This window comes from Giraffa tippelskirchi, chromosome 5 (assembly GCF_054371585.1).
Source record: "Giraffa tippelskirchi isolate mGirTip1 chromosome 5, T2T-mGirTip1v1.2.pri, whole genome shotgun sequence".
Classification (NCBI taxonomy): domain Eukaryota; kingdom Metazoa; phylum Chordata; class Mammalia; order Artiodactyla; family Giraffidae; genus Giraffa; species Giraffa tippelskirchi.
The window spans coordinates 180,271,375-180,289,616 of NC_137279.1; the positions used below are offsets into that span (position 1 = coordinate 180,271,375).

Below are 18,242 nucleotides of genomic sequence, written 5' to 3' on the forward strand. Positions count from 1 at the left end.
TAGTGGGCTGGATTAGAACGAAAGGGTTTGCTAACCTCTTGTCTCCTGACAAACAGGTATACTACCTAGCATGGAGAAGGCACTGTGAGTAATAAAGTATCATTTTAAAAAAATCTGTAGAATGAAAGTGAGCAAATAACCAATGGCATCATGGAGACTGAGCAATACACTCACTGGCTCTGAGGCTGGCAGTGTGATATGGGAGTGGAGTCACTGAAGACAGGAATTTTTCCACTGTCTTTGATGCCCACGGTCTTGACAGTGGTCTGACAAGGGTATCTGGCCTGAAGATATATCACCCAGCATCTCAGGGAATTGTCCAAGGGAAGAAAAGAAAAGTTGTGGGGAAGAGATTATGCCCTATTCCTTCACCCACCCGTCTCGGGGGACAGTTTAGCTTTATAGGCGACGTCTGACAACTCCCAGGAACTAGCTGGAGGCAGTAGTACAAAAACTAGGATTTATTTTACCAGAAGAAAATGTCCAGGAGTCACACAGGTGAGCCCAGAAGCCTGGTGGCAAAGGCCTTGAAAGGCCGGCAAAGGCCTGGAAAGACCGTGCACAGCTGTCCACGGTGGGGAGGATGGCCCCGGGCCCAAGGCCACACCTGAAGAAGATCAGAGGCGGCGCAGGCTGTGCCTGCAGAGGAGCTGCCCCACGCTGACCCCGAGGAAGGGCCAGGACACGAAGCCCTGCTTGTTGCCAACAGGACACCTCGGGTGCCGGTTCCCCGGGTTGGCAGCTCCCCTCTCACACGTACTCCCCACAGTCGGAGATGATCACCTTCTGCTTGGGTTTCCCGTCCTTGCTGCCTTGGGCCTTTGCGGGCCGAACAGAAGAGGGAATCAGGGGAAGGAGGGTGGAGAGTAAGGGTGGCTCAGGGATACCAGCCCCTCTGCCCACCCCACCCAACAACAGCAGCTTGTTGTGGTCTCTCTCCAGGCCCCGATTCAGCTCTCCCACATTCATGGCTGTGCCCCACGGGCCCCGGCAGCCACCCACCTCAATCTGCCGCAAGACATCCAGGCCATCCGTGATCTCCCCAAACACTACATGCTTGCCGTCCAGCCAATCTGTCTTGTCACATGTCAGGAAGAACTGGGAGCCATTGGTGTTTGGGCCGGAGTTGGCCATGGAGAGGAGGCCTGGGGGAGAGAAGCACCCGTCAGCTCCCCCGACCCTGCTGGTGGTCCTGGGAGTGGAGGGGGCGTGCAGATGCTGCCTCTGCACCTGCAGATGGGAGAGTGAATGGGACAAGGACCAGGAGCTGACTATGGGCCGGATGGAGAAGAGTGGCTGCAGTGGACCAGTGGTGCTTGAAGTCTGTCTAGAGGGGGACAGAGAGAACCAAAGGCAGGGAGTCTAGGTAACTTTTTCAAGACGTTTCGGTGAAAAAGGGGACCAGAAGCATGGGTGATAGCTGAAGGGGAACATGAGTCAAAGAAAAGATCGACACCATGTGCTTTTGTGCTAATGGGCTGATTGGGCAGAGCAGGGGACGGGCATTACACGAGGCAGCGGGGTAGGAGGGGAGGCATGAATGCAGAACCAGGTCCTGAAGGGCAAGGGGTGGGGAGGGTCCGGATCACGAGCAGAGGGGAGGTGGCTCAGCCCCTGTACTTGGCGGGGAAGTCGGCGCAGGCAGGTGTGGACAGATGCAGGAGGCCAACCATCAGCTGGGGCAGAGGGTGAAGTGGAGGTTTCGGGAGTGAAGGAGGCAACTGTCGTCTCTGACCAGGACTGAGCATGAACTAGGGAGTTCTGTCTAGTGCGGCTGCCGAGGGCCCCCTAAAGAACTGCAGTCTTAAATATCGGTGCAGGTCTGTATTTTTCCTAGTTGCTAGGGAACCAACCACTGAAATTTTTTACTAGAGAGTCTGACAGAGAGAAGCTGGCAGCGGGGTTGAGGGAAGAAGAGCAGGCTTACAATGGCTGACCACAAAATTTAAGCTACCCCCACAGTTGTGGACACGGTAGGGGAACAGGCAGCACTCAGATGGAAACAAGCTCGCTCCGCTCCAGCCAGGCCAAACGCCTCTCCTCTGTTCCCTGGGTGGGGGTCTGGAGGAGACCAGAACCGCAGCCTGTTACCCACCCCTGCGTAGTCATCCTGCCCCAGCCCAGCCCACTGACCATCATCCACCAATCGGATCCCACCTGGTCCCGTGTGTTTGAGGATAAAGTTTTCATCGTCAAACTTCTTCCCGTAGATGGACTTGCCCCCGGTGCCGTTGTGGTTGGTGAAATCACCGCCCTGGCACATGAACTGGGGGATGATGCGGTGGAAGCTGCTGCCCTTGAAGCCAAAGCCCTTCTCGTGCGTGCACAGGCAGCGGAAATTCTCTGGGGCCGAGAAAGGAAAAGGTGTCTGAGTTAAAAAACAAACCAATGGGAGGACTTCCTTGGTGATCCAGTGGTTAAGATTCCATGCTTCCAAAGAAGGAGCACTGGTTCGATCCCAGGTTGGGGAACTAAGATCCCACATGCCTCGGGGGCATGGTGAAAAAAAGCCAAACGAGATCTCTAATTAGACTCTGAAAAACTATGTTATATTTGTTTAATGTTCATATTTTCATTTCAAAACATGATATGTTCATTATAAACCTTTGAGATACTGATTATCTTAAAGGATTAGAAGGAATTCTAGTTAAAGAAGGAGTGAAAACGTGCATTCTAGATCTGCTCCACCCTAAACTGGTGGTAAAGCAATTTTTAAAAAGAAAAACCAAACAGGATCTTAGAGAAAAACACAGGTCAAGTCTTGGTGACTTTGCACTTGGCAATGTCTAAACTGCGACACTGAAAGTATAAGTAACAAAAGAAAAAATTGGCAAATGAGACTTCATCAAAATGAAAAACTTCTGGACATCAGAGGACAGACACTGTCAACAAAATGAAAAGGCAACTCAGGGAATGGAAGAAAATATTTGCAAATCATCTCTCTTAAGTGTTTAATATCCAGAATATACAATGAACTCCTATAAATTAACAACAAAAAACCAACCTAGTAAGTAAATACGCAAAAGACTTGTACAGACATTTCCTCAAAGAAGATACACAAATGGCCCCTATCCCTAAGCACATGAAAAGATGCTTCACGTCATTAGTCATTAGGGAAATACAAATCAAAACCACAATGAGATCCCACTTCACAACTATTAGGATGGCTATGATAAACAGAAAACAAGTGAGGATGTGAAGAAACTAGAACGCTTATAAGAATGGAAAGTGGTGCAGCCACTGTAGAAGTAATTTGGTAGTTCCTCAGAAAGTCAAACTAGAATTACCGTGTGATCCAGCATTTCCAGTCTTAGGGAGGCACCCAAAATAATTGAAAACAGGGATTTAAATACTTATTTGTACAGAAATGTTCACAGTATCATTATTCATAATAACTGTAAAGTGGAACCAGTGTTCAAGTATCCATCGACAAATGAGTAGAGAAACAAACTGTGGACTATCCAAGACAATGAAATATTACCCAGCCATGCTGATACCTAAATGACCCCTGAAAACACAATGCTAAGTGAAATAAGTCAGACATAAAAGGACAACTACTGTTATGACTCCATTTATATGAAATGTCTAGAATAGTAAATTCAGACAGACAGAAAGTAGATTAGCAATTACCAGAGGCTGGGAGTAGAGGAGAAAGGGGAGTGACTGTATAACAAGTCCTGAGTTTCTATTGGGCTTCCCTGGTAGCTCAGCTGGTGAAGAATCCGCCTGCAATGCAGGAGACTCCGGTTCGATTTTTGGGTCAGGAAGATCCACTGGAGAAGGGATAGGCTACCACTCCAGGATTCTTGAGCTTCCCTGGTGGCTTAGACAGTAAAGAATCCACCTGCAATGTGGGAGACCTGGGTTCGATCCCTGGATTGGGAAGATCCCCTGGAGAAGAGAAAGGCTACCCACTCCAGTATTCTGGCCTGGAGAATTCCATGGACTGTATAGTTTCTATTAGGGTTGGTGCAAAAGTTTTGAGAGTAGACAGCAGTGGTGATGGTTGTACAACATTGTGAATGCAATTAATGCCAGTAAATCGTACACTTAAAAAATGGATAAAATGACCATCCCCTAAAAAGGAGCGAAAGAAGAGACAACAGCAACAAAAATCTTTGGAACCTAGAAGACAGAGGAACCATAACTGACAGAGCAGACCTAACAAAGCTGAAGCTTAAGCTGACACAGCCAAGAAGCAATTTGATTTCTGCTGCAGAAATTCCAAAAACTCAGTGACAAGGATGAAGATGGTTCTAAAAGCAGTAAGTCTGGTTGAAAGCTCATTTAAAAAAGTAGCTAGCCCCCAGATCCTTTCTCTTCCCTAGCCCTGGCTGCTGGTGGGAGGTCTACCCTCCAGCCGGTTAAAGCAGAGGGTCTTTGGTCTGGGATGCTCTACACATACCTGAGGGTTGAGGTACCATGATGACAAATGGAGATTTAGTGAAGTTCATATACTGCTCCCACAACCTCCCACCCTCCATGATGGCAAACAACTGGACACAGGACCATTAGCAAAGAGACTAGAGTCTTCTCTGTGGCCTCTGCTCTGTCCAAGAGACTATAACTCAGGGATACTGCTATCCAGGGTCCAACAGAAAGACAGAATCACCTCATAGAGGAAGCCTCAGTCAGCAAGCCTTACCAATGTCCAGGGAGTTTCCAAGCAGATTTTAAGGACCCTAGTCTTACATATGAGGAAGGCATCTAATGTGAAAAGCAAAGATTGAAACAAGCAAACAGATCAATAACAAACAAAGAAAAAAAAAAAAAAACCTGAAAAAAGTGATTTCAAATATAAGCTGTATAGGAAAAAGAAATTTTAGTATACTAATCTCCCAAGAAGAAATGATAGTACATGCATGAAATAAGCACAAGATGTTATGAAAAAGAACATTTAGAAAGGTTCTAGAATATGCGTAGAGAAAAATCAGAAGAGATAACAGTAAAGAAATAATTCAAGGAAAATTTTTCAAAAGATAGGACTGTCCTAATTGATGGGTGTGGTATGTAGGATAATGGCTCCCGAAAGATGTCCATGTCCCAATTTCTGGAACCTGAGAATATGCTGCTCACAGCAGAAGGTACTGTGCAGATGTGATTAAGGTTACAGACACTGAGATGGGAAGAGTGGCCTAGATTACCTCAGTGGGCCTAGTATAATCTCAAGTCTATAACCAGAGAACCTTTCCCAGCTAAAGGCAGAAAGAGAGAGTTAGAAGTGGATGGACTGTTGTACAGCAAAAACTAACAAAACATTGTAAAGCAATTATACTCCATCTCCCCCACAACCCACCCAAAAAAAAGAAGTGGATGGAAAAGGAGGCAGGCGATTGAAAACGTGAGAGGGACTGGATCAATCACTGCTGGCTGTGATGATAAAGGAAGGGAGCCACAAGCCTCTGGAAGCTGGGACTAGCCCTCAGCTGGCAGCTAGCAAGGAAATGGGTACCTTCATCTACAGATGCAGGAAACTGAATCCTGTCACCAAGCTGACTGTCTCTGGAAACAGATCTACCCATAGAGCTTCAAGTAAGGAATATGGTAACCCAGCCACCATCTTCCTTTAGCCTGTGTTGGACTTCTGGCCTTCAGAACAGTTAAGACAATAAATTCATGTTCTTGTAAGCTGCTAAGTCTGTGATAATTTGTTGCAGCTGCAAGAGAAACCAATACAGTAGGGCCCACTGAATATCTAGCAGGATGGATGGAAAGAGATCTACTCCAAGGGGACAGTATTTCAGAACACAGGATACAGAGCCCCTCCAAGCCTCTAGACCAGTGTTATCGAACAGCTTTTAAGCATCTGAATCACTGAAGAAGTGAATTTTAATTTTATTTAACTTGAATTAATTTAAGCTTAAAGAGTCACATGTGGACAGTGACTACCATATTGGGACAGCTCAGCTCAACAGAAAAAAAAGGTTTTGTATAAAGGACCAAGAATCAGAATGACATTAGACTTCTCTAGAATTCTACATCCAAACTATCAGGTGCTGCCGCTGCTAAGTCGCTTCAGTCGTGTCTGACTCTGTGCGACCCCACAGATGGGAGCCCACCAGGCTCCCCCGTCCCTGGGATTCTCCAGGCAAGAATACTGGAGTGGGATGCCATTTCCTTCTCCAATGCGTGAAAGTGAAGTCGCTCAGTCGTGTCAGACTCTCAGCGACCCCGTGAACTGCAGCCTACCAGGCTCCTTCATCCACGGGATTCTCCAGGCAAGAGTACTGGAGTGGGGTGCCATTGGTGGGAAAGTAGAAATTTCCACACATCAGTCTCAAAAACCTGACCCTTCAAGCTCTTTTCACCAGAAGCTACAGAATTATGTTCTCTACCAAAATGAGGGAATAGATCAAAAAAGACAACAGAGGTCCCAACACAGGAAGCAAAAGCAGGAGATTCTAAGACAAAAGCTATGAGATGGGCCTGGAAGGCAACTGGTCCATTCCAGGGGAGGTCAGAGGGCTCTAGGGGGAAATAAGTGAAACTGACAAAATATCTGACATGTTTGAACATGATGGAGATTTATACAAGCAGGAAAATTTGGGAAAGCTCAGGAATACATGTACAGCTACTGCTACTGCTGAGTCACCTTAGTCGTGTCCGACTCTGTGCGACCCCACAGATGGCAGCCCACCAGGCTCCGCCATCCCTGGGATTCTCCAGGCAAGAACACTGGAGTGGGTTGCCATTTCCTTCTCCAGTGCATGAAAGGGAAAAGTGAAAGTGAAGTCGCTCAGTCGTGTCCGACTCTTAGCGACCTCATGGACTACATACAGCCTACCAGGCTCCTCCATCCATGGGATTTTCCAGGCAAGAGCACTGGAGTGGGGTGCCATTGCCTTCTACGATATGTAGAGAATACCAAGCAAATGTGAAAACAAGATAATTATGAATTCCAGGGGAAACAAAGTGCTGTGTATGAAAAGAAGCTCTCACGGTATGATGCTTACATAGTCAGAATAACCCGTGACCTAACCAAAATTATGGTAACAACATAAGGATGAAGGAGCTGGGAAGCCGATTTAAAAAGCTAATTCCTTATCTTCTCAAGTGGGAAGTCAATAGATGTCTAAAATGAAAAGTCATTATAACAAAACACACAAAAAAACCCCAGAAAGTAGCAATATACATCTGTTATCTACAAACATGGAGGTTTAAAACCAAAAGAATCAGCTAAGAGTTGAAACTGGCTGCCTCTGAGAAGCAGCCAACGGTGGTGGGGGATGGCGGCAGGGCGGGAGGGCCGCACGGAGGCACTGCTGTGTTTTTCAAAACAAACACTAGATGTCTACATGACAAAATTCAGATGAAAAGAAGAATAAACAGAATTCAGTATTTAACAAAATGAAAAATATTCAAGAAGTTGTTAGTTATTGGTAGTTACTTCTGAAGAGTATGATTATATGTGGAGAAGGAACAAAGACTCAGGTTTTCAATTTATTGCCTTCAATACTGTTGGAGTGTATGTGTACTTAAAAAAAAAACAAAAACAACCATGAATACACATTCACTCGTATTAAAGAAAAAAACTGCTCACCTGCTGTCATGGGCACGACATCTGAACGCAGGAGCATTTGGATGCGGCCAGCTGGCTTGTTCCCAATCTTGATGTCCATGTACACCTGAGGGTTTGACCGGGCCTTTTTTACAGCGGGCTCTCCCTAGATGCAGGAGAAATAGCCAGGTTAGAGAACGCCCTGACTCCCCAACTAGGAGAGCGAGTGTGAATGAACACACCTCAGAACCCAACTACAGTGAGTAAACTGAACAGGGTGACGACAGGGAAGGCCTTGGGGCTGCAGAAGGTGAAGGCCACGGCCATGGCCCCAGCTGGACATCCAGTGACAGGAGACTTCAGCACCGTCTCCCTGGAGCCCCACCCTGCAGGCATGTCATCTCATCACACTCCCTCAGACACATCAGGCTGCCTCACCTTTACCCTCCCCTGTGGTCACAAACAACACTTTTCTGGCCCCAAACAGACAACTTGCAGCACCTTCAAACCCCAGCTCAAGGTCACCCACCTTAATCCAGTTAAACGGACCCATTCCTGTAACACCATCCCCTCCCTCTGTGCGTAGCCCTGCGTGTGCACAGGCTGGCTGCAACGGAAGCCAGGGGCACCGAAGTGCTCACAATGGAGGTGGCCGGCACCTTGCTTTATACTCCACTTAGGCGCTCTGCTTAGCGTCTGTATTTCCTGCTTGCATCAATGTGGATGGAAAGTGGCAAGTTAGTGAGTTGGAGAACACAGGAAGAACAAGATTAGAGGAGGGAGGGGGAGCCTTGCAGTAGAAACTCTGAAGCTCAGGACTAGAAACAGAGGCCAGGAGAGTCCAACAGCTCAGGAGAGGCCGTGAAAGATCAGAGTGACTGCTGCTGTTTTGGCAGAGAGGGGAGAGAGACCACAAGTCAAGAAAGAAACCCAGAACACCAATTACAAGGGGGAGGGGCAGCCGGAGAGGCAATGGTTAGAGAGGTGCACTGAGAATCAGAAGAAAGTGCCAAGGCTGGTTCCCTGGAAGGGAGGACCTCAAACCTGTGCCCAGACTGCAGGGAAGGTACCCCCACCCTGCCCTGCCTCCCCTCCATCAGGACAGGAAGACGGTGAGCCCAACATTTGCGTGAAGGAGGGAGACTGACAAGGAGGGTGCAGAGGCCCACTCACTGCCCTTCCTCACCTCAAGATTCCTCCTTGTCAGTAACAATCACAGAACAGAACCCAGCAGAGCTGAGAAGCTCCTCATGCAGAGCACAAGGACGAGAGGCCTAAAGCTTCTCTTCAGTTCACTACCAACCCCCACCAAAACACTGTAAGTTCACTTTTCATTCTCTCTGCTTTTGTATATACATTTGCAGATTTCCATAAAAACTTAAAAAAACCCAAAGTCTTCTGGGGGGAAATGCCAGCCTGCAATCTCACCTCCTGTGTTTCCACTTTGGGGGGCTCTGACCCCTCCTCCTCTTTGTTCTCCTCAAGCGTCTTCCCAGAAAACTTCTTCAACCAGTCATCATCAGACCATACTGAAAGGAAAGAAGCAAGCAGATGAGAACAAATTCAAGCCATCAGCCAGCTACTAAGTAGCTGCTCTGGTCAGTGAAGCAGAACATACTCTGTGGCCCTCTTAGCCAGAGGCCTCCACTTTGGAAAGTCACACGTGTCAGGCAAGTTCCCATCTTTTAGAGACTGCCAGCCCTGAAGCCCAGCTCTAGTGTGTGTTAGTCGCTCAGTCGTGTCTGACTCTTTGCGACCCCACGGACTGTAGCCTGCCAGGCTCCTCTGCTCATGGGATGCTCCAGGTAAGAATACTGGCTGCTGCTGCTGCTGCTAAGTTGCGTCAGTCGTGTCCGACTCTGTGCGACCCCAAAGACGGCAGCCCACCAGGCTCTCCCATCCCTGGGATTCTCCAGGCAAGAATACTGGAGTGGGTTGCCATTTCCTTCTCCAGTGCATGAAAGGGAAAAGTGAAAGTGAAGTTGCTCAGTCAAGTCCGACTCTTAGCGACCCCATGGACTGCAGCCTACCAGGCTCCTCCATCCATGGGATTTCCTTCTCCAAGCTCTCAGCAGGGCTATGTGAAAAGGCTATACCCCAGGGAAATTGCAGCCCTTGACAGTCCTAGGCCCCGATGGAACCTGCCAGAAGTGTTGAGAAAACTGGGACAGATGAGAGATCAGGCATGGCTTCTCTCATATAAGAAACAATTACCCTGGCGTGGCTGAGCTCACACTCTTTACTTCCCACAAAGGTGGCACAGGTCCTTTGCCAATGTAAACCATCCTCCACTCCTGTCCGCCGGAGAGGCATTCAGCGCCTACTTTCAAGAAAACTGGGACAGGAAGGCAATCAAGGCCAAACTGGAGAGCATCTGTATTGCTCCCACTCACCTGGTCTGGAAGAGCCTTCCTTAATCCTCATGGGTTTTGCCAAATTGACACGAATTGTCCGTCCAAAGAGCTCAGATTCATTCTGAAAAGTGTGAAAATCCAGTTGCTTAAACTGTTAGGTTAAAAGAAAGTCAGACGCTTTCCATGTACTTCTGATACATCTGGGACAAGCTCATGATTTGTTCTCCCTTAATCCCTGAGCCTCTAACAGCAAGTTATGTACCTGCCACAAAGCAGCCTGTGGGCTGTAAAGAATTTCCTCCTGGGAGCCATCATACAGTTCCTTTCTCTTTTCTTTCTTTCAAATTTATTATTTCCTTATTTGGCTGCATTGAGTCTTAGTTGCAGCACATGAGGTCTTTGTTGTGGCCCATGGACTCTCTAGCTGCAGTACAGGCTTAGTTATTCTATAGAATGTGGGATCTTAGTTCCTTGACCAGGGATTGAACCTGCATCCTCTGCATTGCAAGGCAGATTCTTAACCACTGGGCCACCAGGGAAGTCCCTTTCTTTTTTAAAATTGAAGCATAGTTGATTTACAATGTTTTGGGTATACAGTAGACTGACTCAGTTATATATTTTATATATATATATGTATCTCCTTTGTCAGATTCTTCTCCATTATAGGTTATTACAAGATATTGAATAACAGGTTCCCTGTGCTACACAGTAGGACCCCGTTGTATATCTAGTTTATATGCAGTAGTATCTGACCTCCTTCCTTTCAATACTAGTAATGACCTGTGCTAACAAAAGTGACGCTGTGTTTGGAACACTCTGAAATTACAAGGATAAATGCAATTTCCAAGTACCTGAGTTCATTTTCAAAAGTCGAGGTGAGCCTTAAGCAATGAGAAGTGATCTCGCTTTGAGAACTGAGGAAAACATTTGATGAATGGGAAACAGAACAGGAATTAAGGAAAGCCTTATTACCCTAAGATAACTGGTACCAGGAAAGGTCACTCAATGTGAAATCACTTAATAGCAGTGAATAAAATTTCCTGGTAAAATGTGAAGGGGGAAAAAAATGGGAATGTACTGTGATGAAAGTAAAATTAATGAAAATAAATTTCTTATAGTTAAAATTCAGCTTTTAAACTATGGCCTAATTTGAAGAACAGAGATATAATGGATTTTGATACATCTGCAGTATTTTTTCCAATAAAATCCTATCAACAGTATGATTATCTTTGCCTTTATCTGATGTGAAAATCCTAAGTATCCTGAAGAGGGAACACAGACTCAAGAGCTGCACCATTGCCCCAAGGAGATCTCCAGGCTGCCCCAATCACTTGGATCAGCAGCACATCCTATCATTATCCTTGTCAAATTTCTCTTCTCAATTTATGAAACCCTGCCTCTTTTGTAAAATATGCAATTTCATTGTGCAATCACTTTGCATTGCTTGCAATTTCCTATCCTAGACACAGGCAGCCAGTGAGAGACTGGTCAACAAGGATGGTTAGCCTTTACATTATTATCAAATGGAGAAAGATATTTGAGAAAGGACAATTTTATAAGTGATCAACCCACAGTGAATATTTTCACATGATGACAATCTGTACGTACTTCCTCATGCAATCTTGTAACTTTGGAGGTTTAGCAAACCCAATGTAGAACTAAGTGCCCTCTGTACCACCAAAAAGCCACTTCTGTAAGAAGCAGGATTCCCAGCCTTACCATGTTGTCAATAGCTGCCGCAGCATCCTGCCAAAAAAGACGAGGTACAAATTTACGTCTGCAGTCAAATGCTTCTTGTAGTGTCTAAACACATACTTGGTAAAATGACAACAAAAAAACAATCCAACAGAAAAAGGTCTCTTTTTCTTCCTCACCCAGGTTGTACGTGTCTAACAAAGTGCACTTCCTGGCTGACTTCAGCTATTTGCCATTTAGTGGAAGACAAAGTATCAGCAGTGCTACCAGGCGAAGAGGCTCAATGAGCAGGGCTGCAGGAGTTCTGCAGAGCAAGAGGGGCAAGACCTGGCAGGTCTGCGATGTTAATCACGGCCCGTGGTTTCATTAAGTGCAGGCAGCTTTCCTTCAAACAGTGTTTCTCATCGCTCTGGAAGCATCAGCATGAGGCCCAAAAACCCAACCCCAAATGAAGAACAGCTCCCTTTGTAATCAGTAACAATAATAACAAGCCAAAGACTTAACACAGATAACAGAATTTTCTCACCTCTGCCAATTCAAATTCAACAAAAGCAAATCCTCGGTGCTTTTCTGAAAAAAGGCAAACAAAATCAAGTAATTATCATGTTGGGCAATGGGAAGAAGCAGGTGGTCACAAAGAAAGTGAAGTCAGTAGCATGTCTTATCCATATACTAGAAATTCTACACCAGCACTATTTAGGAAGAAGGAATCCTACTCTGATTCTTTCTAGTTCAAATAACATTTCAAGTAATATTAAACTGTTTTCTAGTGAGTGAAAGTCACTCAGTCATGTCCACCTCTTTGTGAACCCATGGACTGTAGCCTGCCAGGCTCCTCTGTCCATGGAATTCTCCAGGCCAGAATACTGGAGTGGGTAGCCTTTGCCTTATCCAGGGGATCTTCCCAACACAAGGATCAAACCCAGGCTGTCGCATTGCAGGCGAATTCTTTACTGTCTGAGCCACCAGGGAAGCCCATTTTTAGTGAACATAACTAATTAATGAACTATACTTTTAATCTTTAAAAGCAGCATTCTTTACCAAAGCCAAATCAAATCTTAACCTTTGCATGCAAGGTAGCTAGAAAAAGGAAGTCATTTAACCTATCAATCATTCATTCCAAGCATACATTCTGAACATCAACTGTGCATAAGTCATGAATCCTAAAACCTGGGTAAGGATGCTCAGTCTTGATCCTCAGCAAAATGCTAATCTAACCAACGCTAAATAGAAAGGCCAAGTGCACAACAGCATTAGTTTAAGTAACTAATTAATCTTACAGAGTCAACATAACCTTATCGTTTCCATACATATAAAGGTCCCAGGGAGGTTAAATCCATATACAAGATTGATGATAGTGCTGAAGCCACACAACTCGTCTCAGGACTCAGCACAGCATAGATTGCTAACACCACAAAACAATCTCAGGACTTAATGAAGCTGAGGTTCTTTTGTCTCCTCGCGAAAAGAATTCACTGAGAGGCAAAGTGACACAGAAGAGTCATTTAATAGTATATGACGCTTATGAGAGACGAAAGGAGGCATGCATGAGGGTGCTGTGACAAGAACTTCAGTTCAGTCGCTCAGTTGTGTCCGACTCTTTGTGACCCCATGAACCGCAGCATGCCAGGCCTCCCTGTCCATCATCAACTCCCGGAGTCCACCCAAACCCATGTCCATTGAGTCAGTGAAGCCATCCAACCATCTCATCCTCTGTTGTCCCCTTCTTCTCCTGCCTTCAATCATTCTTAGCATCAGGGTCTTTTCAAATGAATCAGCTCTTTGCATGAGGTGGCCAAAGTACTGGAGTTTCAGCTTCAACATCAGTCCTTCCAATGAACACCCAGGACTGATCTCCTTTAGGATGGACTGGTTGGATCTCCTTGCAGTCCAAGGGACTCTCAAGTTTTCTCCAACACACAGTTCAAGAGCATCAATTCTTCGGCGCTCAGCTTTCTTTATAGTCCAACTCTCACATCCATACATGACTACTAGAAAAACCATAGCCTTGACTAGATGGACCTTTGCTGACAAAGATAATGTCTCTGCTTTTTAATATGCTGTCTAGGTTGGTCATAACTTTCCTTCCAAGGAGTAAGCGTCTTTTAATTTCATGGCTGCAGTCACCATCAACATTGATTTTGGAGCCCTGCAAAATAAAGTCTCTCATTGTTTCTACTGTTTCCCCATCTATTTGCCATGAAGTGATGGGACCGGATGCCATGATCTTAGTTTTCTGAATGTTGAGCTTTAAGCCAACTTTTTCACTCTCCTCTTCCACTTTCATCAAAAGGCTCTTTAGGTCTTCTTTGCTTTCTGCCATAAGGGTGGTGTCACCTGCATATCTGAGGTTATTGATACTTCTCCTGAAAATCTTGATTCCAGCTTGTGCTTCATCCAGCCCAGCATTTCTCATGATGTACTCTGCATGTAAGTTACATAAGCAGGGTGACAATATACAGCCGTGACATACTCCTTTTCCTATTTGGAAACAGTCTGTTGTTCCATGTCCAGTTCTAACTGTTGCTTCCTGACCTGCATACAGGTTTCTCAAGAGACAGGTCAGGTGGTCTGGTATTCCCATCTCTTTCAGAATTTTCCAGTTTATTGTGATCCACACAGTCAAAGGCTTTGGCATAATCAAGAAAGCAGAAATAGATGTTTTTCTGGAAATCTCTTGCTTTTTCGACGATCCAACGGATGTTGGCAATTTGATCTCTGGTTCCTCTGCCTTTTCTAAAACCAGCTTGAACATCTGGAAGTTCATGGTTCACATATTGCTGAAGCCTGGTTTGGAGGATTTTAAGCATTACTTTACCAGTGTGTGAGATGAGTGCAATTGTGTGGTAGTTTGAGCATTCTTTGGCATTGCCTTTGAGATTGAAATGAAAACTGACCTTTTTCAGTCCTGTGGCCACTGCTGAGTTTTCCAAATTTGCTGGCATATTGAGTGCAGTGCTTTCACAGCATCTTAGTGGGGTAAGACAAGAACTTAGTGGGGTACAATTTAATTTTTTTTAACTTTTAAAATTACTTATTTATTTATTTTTGGCTGTGCTGGGTCTTTGTTGCTGCACGGAGGCTTTCTCCAGTTGTAGCGAGTCGGGGCTACTCTCTAGTACGTGGGCTTCTCATTGCAGTGGCATCTCTTGTTGTGGAGCACAAGCTCTAGAGCACAGCTCCGTAGTTATGGAGCACTGCCTCAGTTGCCACGAGGCAAGTGGAATCTTCCCTGCATTGGCAAGTAGATTCCCAGCCACCGGATCACCAGTGAAGTCCTGGGCTATACTTTTATAATTAAAGGAAAAGTGAGAAGGAGAAGACCACCCTCTTCCTCATTCTTTGAGTCTCCCATCATTAATTCTTCCTACAAGTTGGGTAGGGGAGTTTTTGACCCTGTATGGCCCCACTGGGGTTGTCATGGTGCTATGGAAATGAGCAAGAAGGCATGAACAGATACTAAAATATGGTAAATCATCTCAGGTTTCAGTATAATGTCATCTTTCCCCTATATTTTTGTTTTTAGTGTGTGCACAGGAGCATGGCCAAGGGATCATTAACTTACTGACCTCAACCAGCAGAATGCAGGTGTCACTGCTATATAGTGCTGTTGTTAAGCAGGGCTGCTTGGTTTTGTTGCTAAGCAAGCCTGCTTTCTTGAGTGATCAATTAACTCATAGGGTCTCCCAAAATTCCCTTTGATCCCTTAGTGGGATTTCTAAACTAGTTGTGTACTCTAGAGCTGGGCCTAAAACTCCAATCTTAAAAATGACAACAAAGGTTAAGATAGAAAACTGAACTGCAACTGTGATACTAATTGAAGAAAAGGTTCTCCAGGTGCAAAGAACCTGAGGCCCCATTGTTGAAGCTGGGCTTTCCTGCTACCATATTTAACAGCACAGCTGCCAAGAAGACAGCAGGTGTAGGAGAGTGCCTGGCAGGCAGTTTGAAACAACAGATCTCCATGTAGCTGGCAACCAATCTTCCTACTGGCTAACTGAAAAGCTTGTCTTACTTTACATGCAATGTATGGGATCTGAAAAGCATACTGCAGCTCACAACCACAAGCCTCAGAAAAGTCCTTCTGCATAAAGACCACTGTCACGCACCCAAAGCATATTTAGAATGTACTGTAATATGACTTACAAAAATTTTAAGCTCTTTCCTAGCAGGAGGATTCTGGGCATGAGAAACACTAAGAAGACTCACCTGTTTCATAATCCAGAGGAATCTGGATATCCGTGATGTCTCCAAAAGGGATAAAAGCAGCATGGAGAACTTTGTCATCCACCTCCTCTGCGAGTCCACCTGCAAAGACACCATATGCCTTCTGAGCTACCGTCCTCCATTCTCTTGAGAAGTCCCTGCTGTAAAATTAGCATGCCGTTGCCAGGGAAGGGATCTTTCCATCCAGTCCTTTGGGTTGATAAATATCCCTCTAATTTGCTCCTTCACACTTACTTATGAAGCACACTCTTCACTCTCCTTTCAGACGTTCATCTAGCCCGTAGATTCCCTCAACAGCTTCATAACTGCCTCCCTTTTCCTCCACAAAGCCAATCAGTAACATCCTGGGAACGTACAGGCTTTAACTCACCACTCCTCTGCTTAAAGTACTTTATCCTCGGGATAAAGTAGAAACTTAGCACTATACACAAGGCTGTTCACAAGGCCCTGCCCACTTCTTCAGCCTCTTACCCTTTGCTTCCCCGCAACACGACACATGCGCCTCCAAGTGTTAGGCTATTTTACACCTTTGGGCTTTTGCTCGTGCTGCTCCTTTTCAGTAAACACACTTGCTCCTATTTCGCTACCTGGCTAATTCCAGCTCATCTCCGGCGTCATCGCAACCTGAAAACTTGACTTCACCTCTCCAGATGGAGGTGTCATTTCTCCCCACACCGAGGCCTATGTCATCAGTGTCCGTCCCCACCAAAGCTCTCATCAAACTGTGCTATTGAGATTATTCTCATTTTAGCCGGCTAGCCTGGGAACTTTTTCCCTAAAGAGTGGGGGCTGAGCCATCGCTGCGGTGAATGTAAAATCAACGGACGCGAGGATTCCTCCAACCACTGCCCCGGTCCCAGGTGATGAAGAGGTTCCTGTTAGAGATTGGCGGGCTTCGAAGAGAGTTGCAATCATAGTTACGTCTCAGGCTCACTCCCTGAAGCCAAGCAATACCGCCACAGATGCCACCTAGACAGCTGCTCGCCGCCTCCCGCGTCCGGAGACCTGTCCAGCTCCACGACACGACCTACTTGCGGCCCGGTGCGCCCACACTCCGCCTAGCGCCCAAGGCTGCTCACCCACATACAACACCCGCTTGGTAGTGGCCATCTTGCTCTCGCGCTCTTCCGCCGGAAGCCTGCGTTCGGCCCGCCCCTTCCCAAAGGCTCCGCCCCCGCGTACGGCAATCGCAGACCCCGCCCACTCTGGCATAACCCGAGCCGGCCTCTGGGCGCCGTCGAGCCGAGAGCGCAGCGTAGGTGGATCTTGGTGGCCGAATCCGCACGGCTCCGGCTCTGCCGGTGCTCCCTGCTGCGGAACACACTCCCTTGTGGAGTCAGAAGGAGTCCGCAAGTAATAAACAACCAATAAAGTACGTCTGCCGGCCACCCCGCCCATCTATTTTTGGACAACCTGAAGCTACGAATGGTTTTTACATGTTTAGAGAGCTGGAGGGTGGGGAAAGAAGAAGAAACAAGAATAATATTTCGTGACATGCGAAAATTATATTAGATAAAATTTTCATAAAAAAGTTTTATCAGAACTCAGTCTTGCTCATTCCTTTTAGTATTCATATGTGAGTGTTTTCAGGCTGCAGGGCAAACCCAGGGCCTACAAAGCTTGGAATATTTACCATCTGGATCTTTGGGAAAAATGTTGACTGACTCCTGGAATACATCAACTAATTGCAATACATAAATTGGCCCAAGTGGGACAAAAAATGGGGCCACATCTTTTAGACACAGCAGTTGGTTAAGACCTCTCTGAGGCCACATTTAAACTGCAACTGGAAAGAAGAGGAACCAGAGAGGAGGGAGCAGGGAAAAAGGTTTCAGGGAGAGGAGACAGCTTCTGCACCTTCCAAGAACTGAAAGGCCAGATTGTGGGGGTTGGGGAGGAAAGGGACGTGGACAGAATAGGTGGGTAGGGGTGGCAGGATGCATGACTCTGCAAACCATGTGGAGTACTTGGGGGCTTTGAGAAGCTACTGAAGGTTGTGATGGGTAGTTACATGGTCACATTTATACTTCAAGATAGTCTGACCATTGTGCCCAGAATGATTTGGGTGGAGGTGGAAGCCTGAAGACCAGGAGGTTAATGCAGTTCAGACTAAGGAAGAGTTGATGATGGTTCTGTACCCCAAGTCTACCCTCTGGCTTGTTCCGAGGGTGATCCTTCTTAAGAAAAAACTAAAAAACCTCAAGTCTCTAGAGATCCTTTTTTTTCTTATTTTATTTACTTATATTTTTGGTTGTGCTGGGTCTTTGCTGCACAGACTTTTTCTCTAGTTTCAGGGAGCAGGAGCTATTCTCTACTTGCTGTGTGAGATCTTCTCATTGCTGTGACTTCTCACAGGCTCTAGGCATGCGGTCTTTAGTAGTTGTAGCATGAGAGCTCAGTAGTTGCAGCTCCTGGGCTCTAGAGCACAGTCTTGGTAGTTGTGGTACAATGGCACACCAGCTTAGTTG

The 18,242-nt window shown here is 46.0% G+C and overlaps 1 protein-coding gene across 5 annotated transcripts; it reads right to left on the minus strand.

The window, feature by feature from the left end:
• Positions 1–446: 446 nt before the first annotated feature.
• Positions 447–16,893, minus strand: PPIE (peptidylprolyl isomerase E). 5 transcript variants are annotated; one of them, XM_081492068.1, is made up of 10 exons: positions 16,854–16,893; positions 15,757–15,855; positions 12,074–12,117; positions 11,572–11,598; positions 9,892–9,973; positions 8,927–9,027; positions 7,541–7,625; positions 2,158–2,343; positions 1,003–1,145; positions 447–819 (listed from the first exon to the last, which is right to left on the minus strand). In XM_081492068.1, the coding sequence occupies exons 1-10, from the start codon at positions 16,882–16,884 to the stop codon at positions 751–753; spliced, it is 867 nt and encodes a 288-aa protein (XP_081348194.1). In that variant the 5' UTR covers positions 16,885–16,893; the 3' UTR covers positions 447–750. The 5 variants fall into 5 exon arrangements, with proteins under 5 accessions (XP_081348194.1, XP_081348193.1, XP_081348197.1 ...); XM_081492067.1 differs by having other exon boundaries at positions 7,541–7,664; XM_081492071.1 differs by having other exon boundaries at positions 7,541–7,664; positions 11,461–11,598.
• Between the last annotated feature and the right edge of the window lie 1,349 nt (positions 16,894–18,242).